Here is a 17,027-nt window from a genome sequence, read left to right as displayed (position 1 = left end):
CCTACACCGTAGAATAATATAGGTTGGTTTTTGATTACAGAGACGTACTCCTTTGTCAGATCAATGTTTCATTATTTACAAAGCTTTCTTTTTTATATTTTCAAACGTCTCTCGACATACTATATCACACCATGAGATTGTGAGCAAGTGTAGAAATCTTTCAATCCACGGTAGCAAAGGTGTGATAGAATATTCCACTACGAGGTCATAAGGTTGTGTAGAGACAAGAGGCCTTATCAATACATTGAATAAGGTCAGACTTATCCACAGTGAGGCTGTGAAGAGCCTTTCATTAAAAGAAAGCAAGTAAGCACAATGGTATTCTGCTCTTGTGCTTCCATCCTTCCTTCCTACACCCACATGTACTATAGAACATTACAATAGCCTTCGTCAGGTAACAACCCATAGAGACCAGGGTCTCATTTACAATGGTGCCCTGAGGACAACAATACGCATTCAAAATGGTCAATAGATTGTGGGTGTAATTCCCACAGGGATCAGATACACAAAAAAATGTATGCACCATAGAATTAGATCTTTTCATTCTAATCATTCTATGGTATGTACTGACTGTAGGTTACTGAATAAAGTGTCTGCTAAATGGAATATATTACGATGTACACTGTGCAGACAGAGCCCTTACCAGAGTAGCGAACAGATGGTAGAGGATGAAGTAGATAGCCACTACAGGAGCCCACATTTGACCAACAGCCACAAGAGTTTGGTCCATCACATCCACCCAACCCTCCTGGGTTAAGATCTGGAACATAGACATGAATGCCTGCGGGAGGGAGGGATAGAAAGGGGGGGGGGGTATTCCATTACAGTCCATCACCCTACAGTATAATACAATGGATAACAGCAGGAGAAATAGAGACTGACAGAGAGAGAGAGCAAGAGAGAGAGAGAGATTGCCTCCAGACATCGAGCCCTGAAAAAGAGGCAAAGATGGAGATGAGATAGATCATTGACATTTTGAACATGTTCTTGCAGCAGGGACAGACAGATACATGGACATGTCACACACCTGATACACACACTTCTTCTATAGAATGAGTCATGGCAGATGAAGAGTAGCTGGAGCATGAATCACTAAGCTGTGTGTGTGTGTGTGTGTGTGTGTGTGTGTGTGTGTGTGTGTGTTAGGGATGCGCCCGACTGCATGTGACGAAGTGAAAATGTGAATCCCGCACCCGACCCTAACCCTCAAATATAGAAAATGCGCTGAACAGTCAGCGATGGAAGAGCAATTTCTTGACAGGCCTTTTTAGATAAGCCTATGTTTCTGGTTATAATTTCTGCCATTTTGGTAGGCAATTTGTTAGACAACTTATGCAGTTTCCCTTCTGTCATTACTTGTTGCCCTAGAATGAATGCTTCAATAAAATGAATGCTTTGGTAAAGTTTGTTTTCTCTTTCATATATGCTTCTCTCGAAAAGAAAAGACATTTAGGGAAAATGCATAGGCTTACTCCAAAATGTTTTGGGGGATTTTCCGTGCAAAATGTCCAGATGACAGTTTTATGATGCTGATAAAAAAAGCACCTTTACAGACGGTCCCTAACCATGCATTCATTCTCAAGATTCTGCTTAATTCTGCAGGAGTTAATATTATATATAAGGGAGAGGTTATAGACCTACAGTCAGTGTCCAGATTTCAGTTCAGCTACTATCCATTTAACTCATCTGAACAGTAGGCCTACAGCTCCCTTGACGTACAATTTTGTCCCCGTCTTGTGACTGTCAAATTTTTATAGCGCTTCACAATATTCACTCATGACATAGCTGCTGCTACACTATATATACAAACATATGTGGACATCACTTCAACTTACTGAATTTGGTTATTTCAGCCACACCCGTTGCTGACAGGTGTATAAAATCGAGCACACAGTCATGCAATCGCCGTGGACAAACATTGGCAGAAGAATGGCCTTAATGAAGACCTCAGTGACTTTCAATATGGCACTGTCATAGGATAACCCTTTACCATCAAGCCAGTTCGTCAATGCCCTGCTAGAGCTGCCCCGGTAAACTGTAAGTGCTGTTATTGTGAAGTGGAAACATCTAGGAGAATCAATGGCTCAGCCGTGAAGTCATAGGCCACATAAGCACACAGAACGTGACCGCCGAGCACTGAAGCATGAAAAAAACTGTCCTTTGTTGCAACACTCACTACCGAGTTCCAAACTGCCTCCGGAAGCAACGTCAGCACAATAACTGTTTGTCGGGAGCTTCATGAAATGGGTTTCCATTGCCGAGCAGACGCACACAAGCCTAAGATCACCATACGCAATGCCAAGCGTTGAATGGAGTGGTGTAAAGCTCGCCACAACATTGGACTCTGTAGCAGTGGAAACACGTTCTCAAGCGTGATGAATCACACTTCACCATGTGGCAATCCAACGGACAAATCTGGGTTTGGCGGATGCCAAGAGAACGCTACCTGCCCCAATGCATAGTGCCAACTTTAAAGTTTGGTGGGGGAGGAAAAATGTTCTGGGGCTGTTTTTCATGGTTCGGACCCCTTAGTTCTGGTGAAGGGAAATCTTAACGCTACAGCATACAATGACATCCTAGAGGATTCTGTGCATCCAACTTTGTGGCAACAGTTTGGGGAAGGCCCTTTCCTGTTTCAGCATGACAATGACCCCGTGAACAAAGCAAGGTCCATACTGAAATGGTTTGTCGAGATTGGTGTGGAAGAACTTGACTGGCCTGCTAAGAGCCTTGACCTCAACCCCATCCAACACCTTTGGGATGAATTGGAATGACAACTGTGAGCCAGGCCTAATTGTCCAACATGAGTGCCCTAATGCTCTTGTGGCTGAATGGAAGCAAGTCCCTGCGGCAATGTTCCAACATCTAGTGAAAAGCCTTCCCAGAAGAGTGAAGGCTGTAATAGCAGCAAAGGGGGGACTAAATCCATATTAATACCTATGATTTTGGAATGAGATGTTCGACGAGCAGGTGTCCACATACTTTTGGTCATGTAGTGTATCATCCTTTTACCACTTCACCAAATCTTTCCTAAACATTAGACTACTGTTCTGGCCCTCCCTTCTCCTTATTTTCAACTCTCCATTTAGCAGTTTTCTCTTATTAAATTACACTCCGGCATTGTCTCTTTTGCCACGTTAACTTTACCTGCCCAAGTTCCCAAAAGCATTTTGCAATTGCTGTGTATTTGGCATGCTACAGTTAGGCCCTAAAGCTTATGCTTACACTACACACCAAAGCCAGGTAAAAATTATGAAAAAAAGCCTCAATGTAGCCTATAGATAAGAACTGCATAAGCATTTAATGTATTTTTTCTCTTTTTCAACCCGACTGCCACCCACCCACCCTTCATCCACACAATATTTCATGACCCTAAATCCGCCCGCCTTATAACCGCAGAGAATTTGGGTTATGAATTAACGTGTGCATCACTAGTATGTGTGTATGTGTGTACGTGTGTGTATGTGTACTTGTGTGCACGTGTGTGTGGATGTGTCCGTGAATGCATGAATGTATATTTGTGTGTCTGATACAGACCCCCAAGGGTGCTATGACTTAGAGACTTGGCCCCATGTCCATTCCCAGTCTGTTTGTAGGTCAGATGAAGGTCAGCTGATCACCTGTGCCTTCAGGGTTGTAAGGCTCAATCCTAATACCCCCTTAGCCCTCCCCCTCGTTTGCGAGTCTCCTTTGGTGGGGGAGTGTCCCTCAAACGGAGCAATTAGTTGTAGGGAGAGATAAATAACCCTTGCAAATGGGAAATCACTACATCACTCGCACACAGCAGAATTGACCAGTATAGCCTACCACGCAATTCATAGACAACCTGACCAGACAGGTGCAGGGCCTGAAGAACAGCTTGCAGTTCTCCCAGGGTCAGCTCAATGAGCTTAAACCAGATCACAGAAAGATGACAGCATTCTGTAAGTCATTGAGAGAGCACATCAATTCTGTATGTGAATGCATGATAACAATGACAGAGAAATGTGATTATTTCGAGGGACAATCAAGGCGGAACAATGTTGCAGACGGAAATGCAGAATCTCCACATTGGACCTGGACAGTCTGAGGACAAAGTGAGGGAAATGATCTCGAAGAAACTGAAGATGGACTGTGGGAGGTGTACCGTTAGATTTCAGTTCAGTCTGTGAAATGATTGACCATAACCTGTTGTTGAGAAAATGTACAGTTGAAGTCGGAAGTTTACATACACCTTAACCAAATACATTTAATCTCCTGACAGAGCTGGTGTAACTGAGTCAGGTTTATAGGCCTCCTTGCTCGCACACGCTTTTTCAGTTCTGCCCACAAATTTTCTATAGGATTGAGGTCAGGGCTTTGTGATGGCCACTCCAATACCTTGACTTTGTTGTCCTTAAGCCATTTTGCCATGACTTTGGAAGTATGCTTGGGGTCATTGTCCATTTGGAAGACCCATTTGTGACCAAGCTTTAACTTCCTGACTGATGTCTTGAGATGTTGCTTCAATATACCCACATAATTTTCCTACCTCATGATGCCATCCATTTTGTGAAGTGCACCAGTCTCTCCTGCAGCAAAGCACCCCCACAACATGATGCTGCCACCCCGTGCATCACGTTTAGGATGGTGTTCTTTGGCTTGCAAGCCTCCCCCTTTTTCCTCCAAACATAACGATGGTCATTATGGCCAACAGTTCTATTTTTGTTTCATCAGACCAGGCAAATATCCAAAAAGTACAATCTTTGTCCCCATGTGCAGTTGCAAACCGTAGTCTGACTTTTTTATGGTGGTTTTGGAGCAGTGGCTTCTTCTTTAACTGAGCGGCTTTTCAGGTTATGTCAATATAGCACTCGTTTTAATGTGGATATAGATACTTCTGTACCTGTTTCCTCCAGCATCTTCACAAGGTCCTTTGTTGTTGTTCTGGGATTGATTTGCACTTTTCCCACCAAAGTATGTTCATCTCTAGGAGACAGAACGCGTCTCCTTCCTTAGCGGTATAACGGCTGTGTGGTCCCATGGTGTTTATACTTCCATATTATTGTTTGTACAGATGAACGTGGTGCCTTCAGGCGTTTGAAAATTGCTCCCAAGGATGAACCAGACTTGTGGAGGTCGTCAATTTCTTTTTCTGAGGTCTTGGCTGATTTCTTTTGATTTTCCCATGATGTCAAGCAAAGAGGCACTGAGTTTGAAGGTAGGCTTTGAAGTACATCCACAAGTAGACCTCCAATTGATTCAAATTATGTTAATTAGCCTATCAGAAGCTTTTAAAGCCATGACATCATTTTCTGGAATTTTCCAAGCTGTTTAAAGGCACAGTCAACTTAGTGTATGTAAACTTCTGACCCACTGGAATTGTGATATAGTGAATTATAAGTGAAATAATCTCTCTGTAAACAATTAGTGGGTAAAATGTACATGTGTCATGCACAAAGTAGATGTCCTAACCAACTTGCTAAAACTATAGTTTGTTAACAAGACATTTTTGGAGTGGTTGAAAAACGAGTTTTAATGACTCCAACCTAAGTGTATGTAAACTTCTGACTTCAACTGTGTTATGGCTTTTCAACCTCTGCTATATCGTGGATTCAGAGCTATCTATCCAATAGAACTCAGAGGGTTTTCTTCAATGGAAGGTTCTCTAATGTAAAAATGTAAAGTGTGGTGTACTACAGGGCAGCTCTCTAGGCCCTCTACTGTTTTTTATTTTTAACAATGACCTGCCATTGGCATTAAACAAAGCATGTGTGTCCGTGTATGCTAATGATTCAACCACATACGCATCAGCAACCACAGCTAATTAAGTCACTGAAACCCTTAACAAAGAGTTGCAGTCTGTTTTGGAATGGGTGACCAGTAATAAACTGGTCTTGAACATCTCTAAAACTAATAGCATTGTATTTTGTTAAAATAATTCCTTAAGTTCTAGACCTCAGCTGAATCTGGTAATGAATGGTGTGGCTGTTGAACAAGATGAGACTAAATTACTTGGTGCTACCTTAGAATAAACTGTCATGGTCAAAAAATATTGATTCAATGGTTGTAAAGTTGGGGAGAGTTCGGTCCGTAATAAAGAGATGCTCTGCTTTTTTGACAGCACACTGCACAAAGCAAGTCATTCAGGCACTAGTTATATCTTATATTTTAATATATGGTCAAGTGGTGCAAAGTAAGACCTATTTAAGCTGCCGCTGGCCCAGAACAGAGCAGCACATCTTGCTCTTCATTATAATCAGAGGGATAATCTTAATACTATGCATGCCAGTATCTCTTTGCTGAGAGATGAGGAAAGACTGACTGCATATCTCCTTGTTTTTGTACGGAATATTAATTTGTTGGTTATTCCAAATTGTTTGCATAGTCAACTTACACACAGCACTGACACACACACGTACCCCACCGGACATGCCACCAGGGGTCTTTTCACAGTCCCGAGGTCCAGAACAATTCCTGGAAACGTACAGTATTATACAGAGCCATGAGTGCATGGAACTCCCTTACATCTTAAATAGTGCAAGTGAACAGTAAACCTGGTTTTAAAAAACAAATAAAGCAACACCTCACAGCATAACGCCTCTCCCCCATGTGACCTACGAGTTGTGTGTATGTATTGACATGTACGTGTAACTGATAGATGTGTGCGCGCACACACACACACACACACACACACACACACACACCACACACGTTCATGTTTTTAAATGTATGTAAATTGTAAAGTACTTTTTTTGTCTGCAATGTCTTTTACATTATGTGTCGGACCACAGTAAGTCTAGCTGTCGCCATTGGCGTCGGCTAATGGGGATCCCTTTCACAATGCCTGTACTGGCGGCAGCAATAGCTTTCTTTGTAGTTGTCATACAACAAAAACATACTTACCATATGAGAAACAAATGAGAACTGCAAAACAACTATGTGCCCATAATGTACCCACCCTCTGGCTGTGGTTCAATGCGGAGTAGAAGGCTACTGCAGCGTAGCAGGCTACTGCTGCAGGACTTTCACTCCATAATAGCAGTTTGACATGTAACGGTCACATTTCCTTCACTCAGTCATTTTCTGCAATTTCTTGGGGATTAATGATTGGAAGCAATTAAAACCATTCTTCTGAACTAATAGTTATACCAAATGTTTTAGGGTCCATACACAGATTGCCTAGATAGATACAGTGCCTTCAGAAAGTATTCACACCCCTTTACTTTTTCCACATTGTGTTGCGTTACAGACTGAATATAACATGTATTAAATTAAGATTTTCTGTCACTGGTCTACACACAATAACCCATAATGTCAAAGTGGAATTATGTTTTTATAAATTTTTACAAATTAATAAAATATGAAAAGCTGAAATGTCTTGGGTCAATAAGTATTAAACCCCTTTGTTATGTCAATGTGATTAACAAGTCACATAATAAGTTGCATGAACTATATGTGCAATAATATTTTTAACATGATTTTTGAATGAATACATCATCTCTGTACCCCACACATACAATTATCTGTAAGGTCCCTCAGTCGAGCCGTGAATTTCAAGCACAGATTCAACCACAAAGACCAGGGAGGTTTTCCATTGCCTTGAAAGAAAGGCACCTATTGGTAGATGGGTAAAAACATTTAAAAGCAGACATTGAATATCCTTCTGAGCACGGTTAAGTTTTTAATAAGACTTTGGATGGTGTATCAATACACTCAGTCACTACAAATATACAGGCAACCACTCAGGGATTTCACCATGCGGCCAATGGTAACTTTAAAACAGTTACAGAGTTTAATGGCTGTGCTAGAAGAAAACTGAGGATGGATCAACAGCATTGTAGTTACTCCACAATACTAACCTAAATGACAGTGAAAGGAAGCCTGTACATAATATAAATATTCCAAAACATACATCCTGTTTACATAAGGCACACAACAACAACAACAAAAAATTCCTGAATAGAAAGTGTTATGTTTGGGACAAATCCAACACAACACATCAATGAGTACCAGTCTTCCTATTTTCAAGAATATGAAATCATGTTATGGGTATACTTGTCATCAGCAAAGACTAGGGAGTTTTTTTAGGATAAAAAAATTACGGAATAGAGCTAAGCACAAGCAAAAATCATAGAGGAAAACCTGGTTCAGTCTGCTTTCCAACAGACAGTGGAAGACATATTCAGCTTCCAGCAGGACAATAACCTAAAACACAAGGCCAATTATACACTGCAGTTGCTTACCAGGATGACACTGAATGTTCCTGAGTGGCCTAGTTAGAGTTTTGACTTAAATTGGCTTGGAAATATTTGGCAAAACTTGAAAATGACTGTCTAGCAATGATCAACAGCCAACCAAGAATGTGCAAATCTTGTACAATCCAGGTGTGCAAAGCTCTTACAGACCTACCAAAAAAGACTCAAAGCTGTAATTGCTTCCAAAGGTGATTATAACGTATTGACTGAGGGGTGTGAATACTTACGTAAATGAGGTATTTCTGTAATTAAAATTTCAATAAATGTGCAAACATTTCTAAAAACATGTTTTCATATTGTCAGGATGTATTGTGTGTAGATGGGTTCATTTTTTTCATATTTAATCGATTTTGAATTCAGGCCGTAAAACAACAAGATATGGAAATTGTCCAGGGTTATTAATACTTTCTGATGGCACTGTAGGCATACATGTTTTTATCCACCACTACACTATACGCAAGAAAAGAGTTAGCTATGTTACTTCAGCTGCATTGCATGACACATACAGTATCTTCCATCCTTAATGTGAACGTTAGCCTACTACAATAAAGAAACATGAAAGTGATTGACTTGCTGTTTTTTAATGAACAGCAAGGCTTACAAAAGTGCTTATTCAGTTATGCAATAAATGCTTTAGCTAGCTAGACTTTATGTCCAATGAGTTTCCCAAGATGACAGTCTGGTTTGCAATTGCTGGTTTGCTCAGGCGTCCCTAAAATATTAAACAACACAAATGACACTTCATACAAATGTTAAACACTTAAATAGCAAGCTAAATGTATAGCTAGCTGGCTAATGTTAGCAAGTCAATTAACTTTATGACAACAAAATATGCATAATATTTTGTCTCTGCATTAGTTTCAAGTTTCATTACTTGTATGTACAGGATACACATGGTATACACCATCCAACAAAATGCTTACTTGCAGGTTCCTTCTCAACAATGCAACAAAAATAAGAAATATGAAAAGATAAGAATACGAACGTAAGTAAATGGCTCAGTAGCAGGGAAGCAGCCATAGATGCCCCCTGGCAGCTTTGTGAGTATTCACTCTTTTGAGAGTTTTCCTCATGTCAGTCTCGGACAGCGAAAGCACCTGGTCATCCGGAGCAGCGAGAATCTTCCTAGATGGAACAGTAATGTCTGCCTTTAAGCGATGATAGAATGTGTTAAGCTTGTCTGGGAGGATTTGCCTTTGTAGTCCGTGATAGTCTGTAGACCTTGCCACATGCGTCGCCGAATCCCCTAATTTGAAGGGTTGTCCACAATGTATTTCTTATTCTTACTAGTGAATAAAATAAAGTTGGATTTTTTAACATTTAAAGATCATTTGTTTATCTGGAACAATTCAGAAAATTTGGCCATGGCGGAGTTGGCTTCATTAATTAGTGAGTTAAAATTATCGTGTGATAAAATCAAATTGGTATCAGCATTAAAGAGAATGGGAAGTACAGTAGAAGACACAGTAGCAAGGTCATTGATATAGATTAGGAATAACAAAGGCCCAATTATCGAACCCTGTGGCACACCACAGCATATCTTGGTCCTGGTAAATGCACAGCCGTTTGCATAAACACATTGTCTCTACTGTAAACATAACTATAACTTTGGCCGTTTTCAATTCTTTAGGAACAATACCAGTTTGCATTGGTTTGGTAAAGAGTTACCAATCTCATCATGACTTGCTGCCGCTATCTTTAAGTTACAAATTACTTCCATCACCTTCATTACATCAGGAGGATCAAACTGAAGAAGAGTTGGGAAATGTCATTTAATGTAATCCAAGGAATTTCCATCAGTTTTCTCTATTTAATTTAATTGAAAGATGTGAGAAAAGTAAGCAGACTCCGCATCGGCCTGATAATAAAGAATTTCCCATGAAATATCATCAATCAGCATCTAAACGTGCTCACAATTACATTTGTTAAATATTCTACTCTTAATCCTACTAATCATTCCCATCTGTTAACTTCCAGCTGCCAAAGAGATGTGGAAAATTGGAAAGTGGTCAGAAATCTTAGTATAAAGTATACCTGTATTAGCCACATTATTCAAATAATTAGCAAAAATATTATCAATAAGGGTGGCATATGAACTGATCACTCTTGTGGGCTTATAGATGAGGGGATACAGAGAGCTGAAGTATAAAGTATTCAAAAAGTCAGACGTCAGTGAGTGGTAAATAAGTTTATGTTGTAATCACCCAATAGAAAACTAATGTTATCTTCATTATTAATCAAATCCAAGGTTGATGCAAGGATATAAATAAAACTATCAATGTCAGAATCGGTTGGTCGATAGATGCATCCAATTACCACTGTTTTTCAACCATAAAATGAACAGGAGGGAATTTCTATGAAAAGAGATTCAACATCAATGTTATCAGATGTAAGTGCAAGTTCTTTTCTTAGAAAGAATTTAAAATGTTAATGAACAAAAATGGCCACTCTTGAGGTTCTACAGTGGTGAACAGCATTATAAGGAGATTTGTCTCTTCAGTCAACCATGTTTCTGAAAGGGCAACAATGGAAAATTCATGATTGAGAGAAGACAGATAATGAACAAGGTGGTCATGATTTTTAGGAAGACTGAACATTCAAATGAAATAAGTTTGTCTTACAGGCTGACTACTCCGCTAGCGTCTCGTGCGCAAGCGTTGCAAAAATAAATGTATAAATATATATTATTCAATTATTGAACCCACACTGCTCGCGCACGCCAACGAGCGTCTGCGTTGCCAAGGGTTAAATAGAAGTCAGCTCTATTTGTGACACAGATCACGCTACAAGTCCTGCGTCTCCCATCTCCTCATTGGTTTATAGAAGCAGGTACCCAAAATAAATGTATGTACGTTGGTGCACGATGGCACACACACGCAGCCGATTTGGGTTCCGTGTTAGAATTAGATAAACTGCTATACAGGTTGTTAAATTGCTTAACATTGTAGTAATCGCAAGTGATAGACTCATCTCTGGTAAATCTCAGGAAAATTCGAATCTAGATCAACACAACCATTATATTTATCGTTCGCTTCATTGATATCTAATGGGTTCAAGACCATGTTATCAGGGTTGACATCCTGTCCAACTAAGAGAGATACACAGTCGGAATCATCCAGAAAATGGAACAGAAATATAGAAGTGCATGTCTCACATGTCCAATACAACCATACATTTGTGTTAGTTTTATCAATAGGAGTGAACTTCCTTTGGAATGCGCATTGACACAGTCCACATAACACAACTGAAGACTTCAGAGGGCAATGACATTTAGAGCAATGTGTGTTTTTGGTCATGAGGTTATGTGAAACACACTAACAAAGTAGAATAAATCATGTGTGTGTGTGTCAAATCATTCAACTATAGCAGATTCACTTGCCATAGGGCTATGAGACGGGGTGAACGACCAGCTGATCATACTATTCATTCTTCAATTAGTCGTGGCAGCAGTTCCTTTCTTTTGAGGTGTACCTTTTCAGAGAAGTCTTCATTGATGAAGATTTTGGTTCCCTTCAGGCGCTTGGCTATTCTGAGAATCTCATCCTTGTCTTTGAACCTGAGCAGTTTCACCACTATAGATCTGGGCTGTCCTTCAGGGAAGAAAGTGCCATTCCTATGCGCCCTCTCCATCTCGATGAGTTTGGGGTCCGGTTTGAAAAGATTTGCCAGGAGTTTCTTGGCCTTGACTTCTGTGTTATGCCAAGTTTTAGTCTTTACGTCCTCAACCCATCGATTAAAATGTTATTGCGCCTCGATTGGTTTTCGAGGTAGACTCCTTTGGAAGAGTGCTTGTCAAGTGTTGTTTGGAAAATTGCGAAATCCTCAGACATGGTTTTGAATGTGGTCTAGCTGGTGACATTCACGCCGTTTAGCTCCTCCACCTCCGACTGCGTAAAATCCAAACTCTGTTTAAATTCCATTACATCCTTAAACAGATCATCAACCCTTTTGTTGGTAGAATCCATAGAGATACAGGAAGGACTTAAAGTAATTTTCCTGCAAATCTATTAAATCTTCATAGAACTCTTTGCAGTGTTTTTCTGTCTAGTATTAGCCATGCAACAATCTTTTTGTGAGCTAAAATGAGTTCACAAGCACACCCCGCAAAACAAGCACCGCCAGCAAAATGGCAAACACAACCCACATCCCTAAAACAAGCACCGCCAGCGAAATGGCAAACACACCCCGCATCCCGAAAACAAGCATCGCCAGTGAAATGGCAAACACACCCCGCCTCCCGAAAACAAGCACCGCCAGCGAAATGGCAAACACAACCCGCATCCTGAAAACAAGCACCGCCAGCGAAATGGCAAACACACCCCGCCTCCCGAAAACAAGCACCGCCAGCGAAATGGCTAACACAACCCGCATCCTGAAAACAAGCACCGCCAGCGAAATGGCAAACACAACCCGCATCCCTAAAACAAGCACCGCCAGCAAAATGGCAAACACAACCCACATCCCGAAAACAAGCACCGCCAGCGAAATGGCAAACACAACCCGCGTCCCAAAAACAAGCACCGCCAGCAAAATGGCAAACACAACCCACATCCCGAAAACAAGCACCGCCAGCGAAATGGCAAACACAACCCGCGTCCCAAAAACAAGCACCGCCAGCGAAATGGCAAACACAACCCGCGTCCCGAAAACAAGCATCGCCAGTGAAATGGCAAACACACAAAAGGAACACACACTTGATCACACATGCACCAGTACAATAAACAGAGAGAAAGAGGATAACTTGCTCACTGTATGGATCCTGGCTGCACAAGTTACAGAGGGTCAAAGTCATACCCCCAAGACATGCTAACCTCCCTCATTACTTGTAATGGTGAGAGTTTAGCTTGGGGGTATAATCTTTGACCCTCTGTAACTTTGTCATTCATCATGATTCACAATTCATTCAGGATTATCTGTAATCACGTTAGCATCCAGATGAAATGTTAAGAAACATATTATATTCTTATTTACAACAAAATGACACGGTCCAGAAATTTTGAGGGGCAGGATACATTTTTATTATGATTTTTTTTAACGTACTCTGTTAAAATTCCCTGTGACAAAAAAGATTGCTTCCAGGTGAGAGGAGTCTTGCTGGCTCATGATCGTGTACAGTTCGCTGAGTGCCGACTTGGTGTTTGCTTGTGGCGGTATGTACATCAATGTTATAATAACACGTGAATTCCCTTGGCATATAGTGGGGTCGGCATTTTAACATCAGAAACTCCAGGTCGTAGGGGCCTCCCGAGTGGCGCAGCAGTCTAAGGCACTGCATCGCAGTGTTTGAGGCATCACTACAGACCCGGGTTTGATCCCAGGCTGTGTCACAGCCGGCCGTGAACGGGAGACCCATGAGGTGGCGCACAATTGGCCCAGGGACTTACAGGTTAGGGGAGGGTTTGGCCGGCAGGGATTTCCTTGTCCCATCGCGCTACAGCAACTCCTTGTAGTCGGGCGCCTGCAAACTGACATGGGTCGCCAGCTGGACGGCGTTTCCTCCGTTACATTGGTGCGGTTGGTTTCCAGGTTAAGTGAGCAGTGTGTCAAGGAGCAATGCGGCTTGGTTGGGTTGTGTTTCGGAGGACGCATAGCTCTCGACCTTCGCCTCTCCCGAGTCCGTAGGGGAGTTGCAGCGGTGGGACAAGACCGTAACTACCAATTGGATATCACAAAATTCGTGAAATAGGGGTAAAAGTTAAAAAAAACAGAGAAAAAAAAAAAAAAAACTCCAGGTCGAGTGAACAGAAGCTTGAGATGTTTTCAACTTTGGTAGACCAGCAATTGTTGATGAGGAAAGATATCCATCCCTCTACTCTTATCTGAAACCGCCGTTCGATCCATACGGAAAATGGAAACGCTTTCTGGTTGAATAGCAGTCGAGTGTATCATTCGTAAATCATGTCTCTGTAAAAACGAAGGCACAGCATTCCCTGATGTCCCTCTGAGATTGAAGCCTTGCACTGAGTTCAAAGTTTATTTTCCAGCGATTGGACATTAGCCATCAAGATTTTAGGAAGAGGAGCCTGTCTTTTCATCCTAGCTTGGTGTCCCCCTTTCCTTCCTCTTTTCATTGCCGGTGGTAATCTTGGTCAGCAGCAACAAGTAAGCCCGCTGAAGCTTATGTAATATTTCAGATCAGGGAGGCTGAGAAATAAGTGCGTAGCTTCCCATTCATGATCCAGAAGTGTTTTTCAATCGTTGCAATGTATTGCACAAACATTCTGAGCAAAGCATGATTTGCTATGAAGTTATAATTACTTACATTTGCTTCCCTCCTAGTATATTTGTCTGTCATTTTTCCTGAAGCAACTCTCCAAACTTGGGTCGCAGAGCTTCATGGGAGTTTTGGTTACCACTCGAAAGAAAGTCTGCATCTCGATTTGCTTTGTTTGGAGGACCAACTAGAGGGCTGAAAAGGCACTACGTCTCGCTCAAACTTGAATTGGGATACCACTATGACACGATAGGGCTCGCGGGATCGCACAAAACGGAGGGGGAGGGCTAAGGGGGTTATTGGAGATAGAGAATAAGACTGATCCCTCTCCTGTCTTCTCCCCTCTGCTCACCTCTCTTCTCCTCTCCTAAATCTACACCCCAAGTCACTGCAGATAATGATAAACCCAGCAACAGGTCTATCCACGGGGGACATCATTAAATCTGATGTGTGTGCGGTGTGTATGCATTATGTGCCCCTGTGTGTATGTGAGTGTGTCCATGCACTTGTGGTTGGTGTGAATCCATATGTGAGTTTGTTTGTGTGTGTGTATGTCTGTGTGTGTGTGTGGCCGTGTCCCGGAAAAGAGAAGACGAAGAGCGGCATCTGTTTACGAGAACCACTCCAAGTCCCACTGTGCTGGAATCAGTGGAAGCGGAAAAAAGAGGGGGAGGGGAGGGGGGTTGGATGGAAGGATGTGACTAATGAGAAAGAAAGAAGCTGATGAGCACTTAGAAATCAAAGGAGGTGGCGGTGGGCTCCACATCTGCCGACAAATTAAATACCACCACACTAGCATGATTTTCCTAACTTTTTCCAGATTTTGTAACACCTGTGCATCACGTGTTCAAGAAGAAAAGAATGGGTAGTGTTCAGTGGGGAGAAAATTGTGAGTTAATAGTGGGACCCGTTTTTATGCTACATGTTCAGTTGCTCAGAAAATTACAATTCAGGAATTTGTACTGTAATATTAAACTCCTCCCAATCATTGATTACCATAAGTGAATGAGTGTGTGAGTGAGTGAATGAGGTCTTACCCTAGATGTCAGTGAATGAGTTACAGCAGGCCTACATGATTCACTGAAGGATTAACATTAAAATGGGATCATAGATGCTTAGAACAGGTCTTATAATGCATTATGACTGCATCATAACTCACTATACCAGTTGTGCTTCCAATAACTCTTACTCTGGGAAAGGTGGTGAATCGGTCCAGTTCCTCCACGAAGCAGAACATCTGTAGACTGATGGCTGACATGACTATGAGCAGGCTCGCTGTGAACACCACCAAGCTGCCCAGCTTCTTACCGGGACCAAATATCTTGTACACAAAGTCCTCTAGTGCCGGAGAGATCTTTATCAGACGCACCACTCGCAGTACCTGTGGAGAGAGAAGGGAAGGCTTTATGAGTGAGTGAGTGAGTGAGTGAGTGAGTGAGTGAGTGAGTGAGTGAGGGGAGAGAATTTTGAGGCGAGTGTTCTCCTTTACAATGAATAAATAAGCATTTGGAGCACTTGGAAATAAAGTGCTATACATATCCGATTCATTATGCAATCCATTTGTCTTTGTTTTATTTGATATATGAGCCAGATTGCTTTGAGAGAAAGCATCTCAAATATGATAATACCAATGCATGTACTTCAAGTTATTGAGGATCAAAACATATTAGTCTAACAAGTCCAAAAGGTCTGACTTACAAGCAGACCTTCCAATGAAATGTTACCAAAAAGCTTTTCAGAAAACTTTCTTAAGTACTGTGCATTCTCCTTGGCTTCCAATAACCATGTAATATACAATGCTGGTAGTTGATTAGACTGATCCCACATCTGTTTATGCGGTCTTTTTAAATCCTATGGACATGGTTATGCCAAACATTTGGTATGACATGAACGATTCGAGTTGGGTACACAGCACAAACCGATATGGTATAGTTCATGTTTACCTACTGTCAATGTAACCCAAGGTTCCCACACCAAATATAGAATACTGGTAGCAGTATAAAAACAACCATTCCAGCCGTACTGACCTCCTGTGTTTACTCCAGGTGAGTGTCTATAGAGGACAAAATGTAGACTGGTCCCAGATCTGTTTGTACTGTCTTGCCAACTCCTGTGGCCATTGGGACTAGATTTGGGATCAAGTTAAGAAATGATTTCCGTACTATGCATGTTTCTTTGGACTTCTAAATATTCCTTTGTCTTCTTACTGCTCCTTCCTTTGCTCCAAACAGCTGATGCATACTGATTGAACTCTGAATAGCATAATGACTATTGACTTTTTTTGACCCCATCGACCCGTGTTTAACCTGTCTGGTACGGACGTGGTCAGAGCTCTGATCGTAGATCAGCAAATCAAATCAAACTGCATTTGTCACATGCGCCGAATACAACGGGTGTAGACAACGGGGCCCACTTTGTTATTGTTATTGTTTAAATTCTCAAGCAGGTCAAATGCATGCATTTGATTGGCTACTGTTCCCAGGCGGGAAACTTCTTGCTGACATGCCCTCTTGAAAGTGTCAATAAAATGAGTTGTGTGCATATTAGTGCAGAGATAATATTTTAGAATAGTGGATTTGCTCACTTGACACGTGATA

At 41.5% G+C, this 17,027-nt stretch overlaps 1 protein-coding gene across 7 annotated transcripts in view; it reads right to left on the bottom strand.

The window, feature by feature from the left end:
* The window catches only part of nalcn (sodium leak channel, non-selective), a 336,159-nt gene that overhangs the window by 121,977 nt on the left and 197,155 nt on the right, over positions 1-17,027 (bottom strand). For all 7 annotated transcript variants that reach the window (XM_029703654.1, XM_029703656.1, XM_029703658.1 and 4 more), the window contains 2 exons: positions 15,620-15,811; positions 644-781 (listed from right to left, as the gene is read on the bottom strand). In XM_029703654.1, coding sequence (XP_029559514.1) covers positions 644-781; positions 15,620-15,811 — 330 coding nt within the window. The remainder of the gene's footprint in view (positions 1-643; positions 782-15,619; positions 15,812-17,027) is intronic.

Source organism: Salmo trutta, chromosome 20, assembly GCF_901001165.1.
Source record: "Salmo trutta chromosome 20, fSalTru1.1, whole genome shotgun sequence".
Lineage (NCBI taxonomy): Eukaryota > Metazoa > Chordata > Actinopteri > Salmoniformes > Salmonidae > Salmo > Salmo trutta.
The sequence above is the reverse complement of the archived record's forward strand: the minus strand, read 5'-3'. Positions and strand labels throughout refer to the sequence as shown.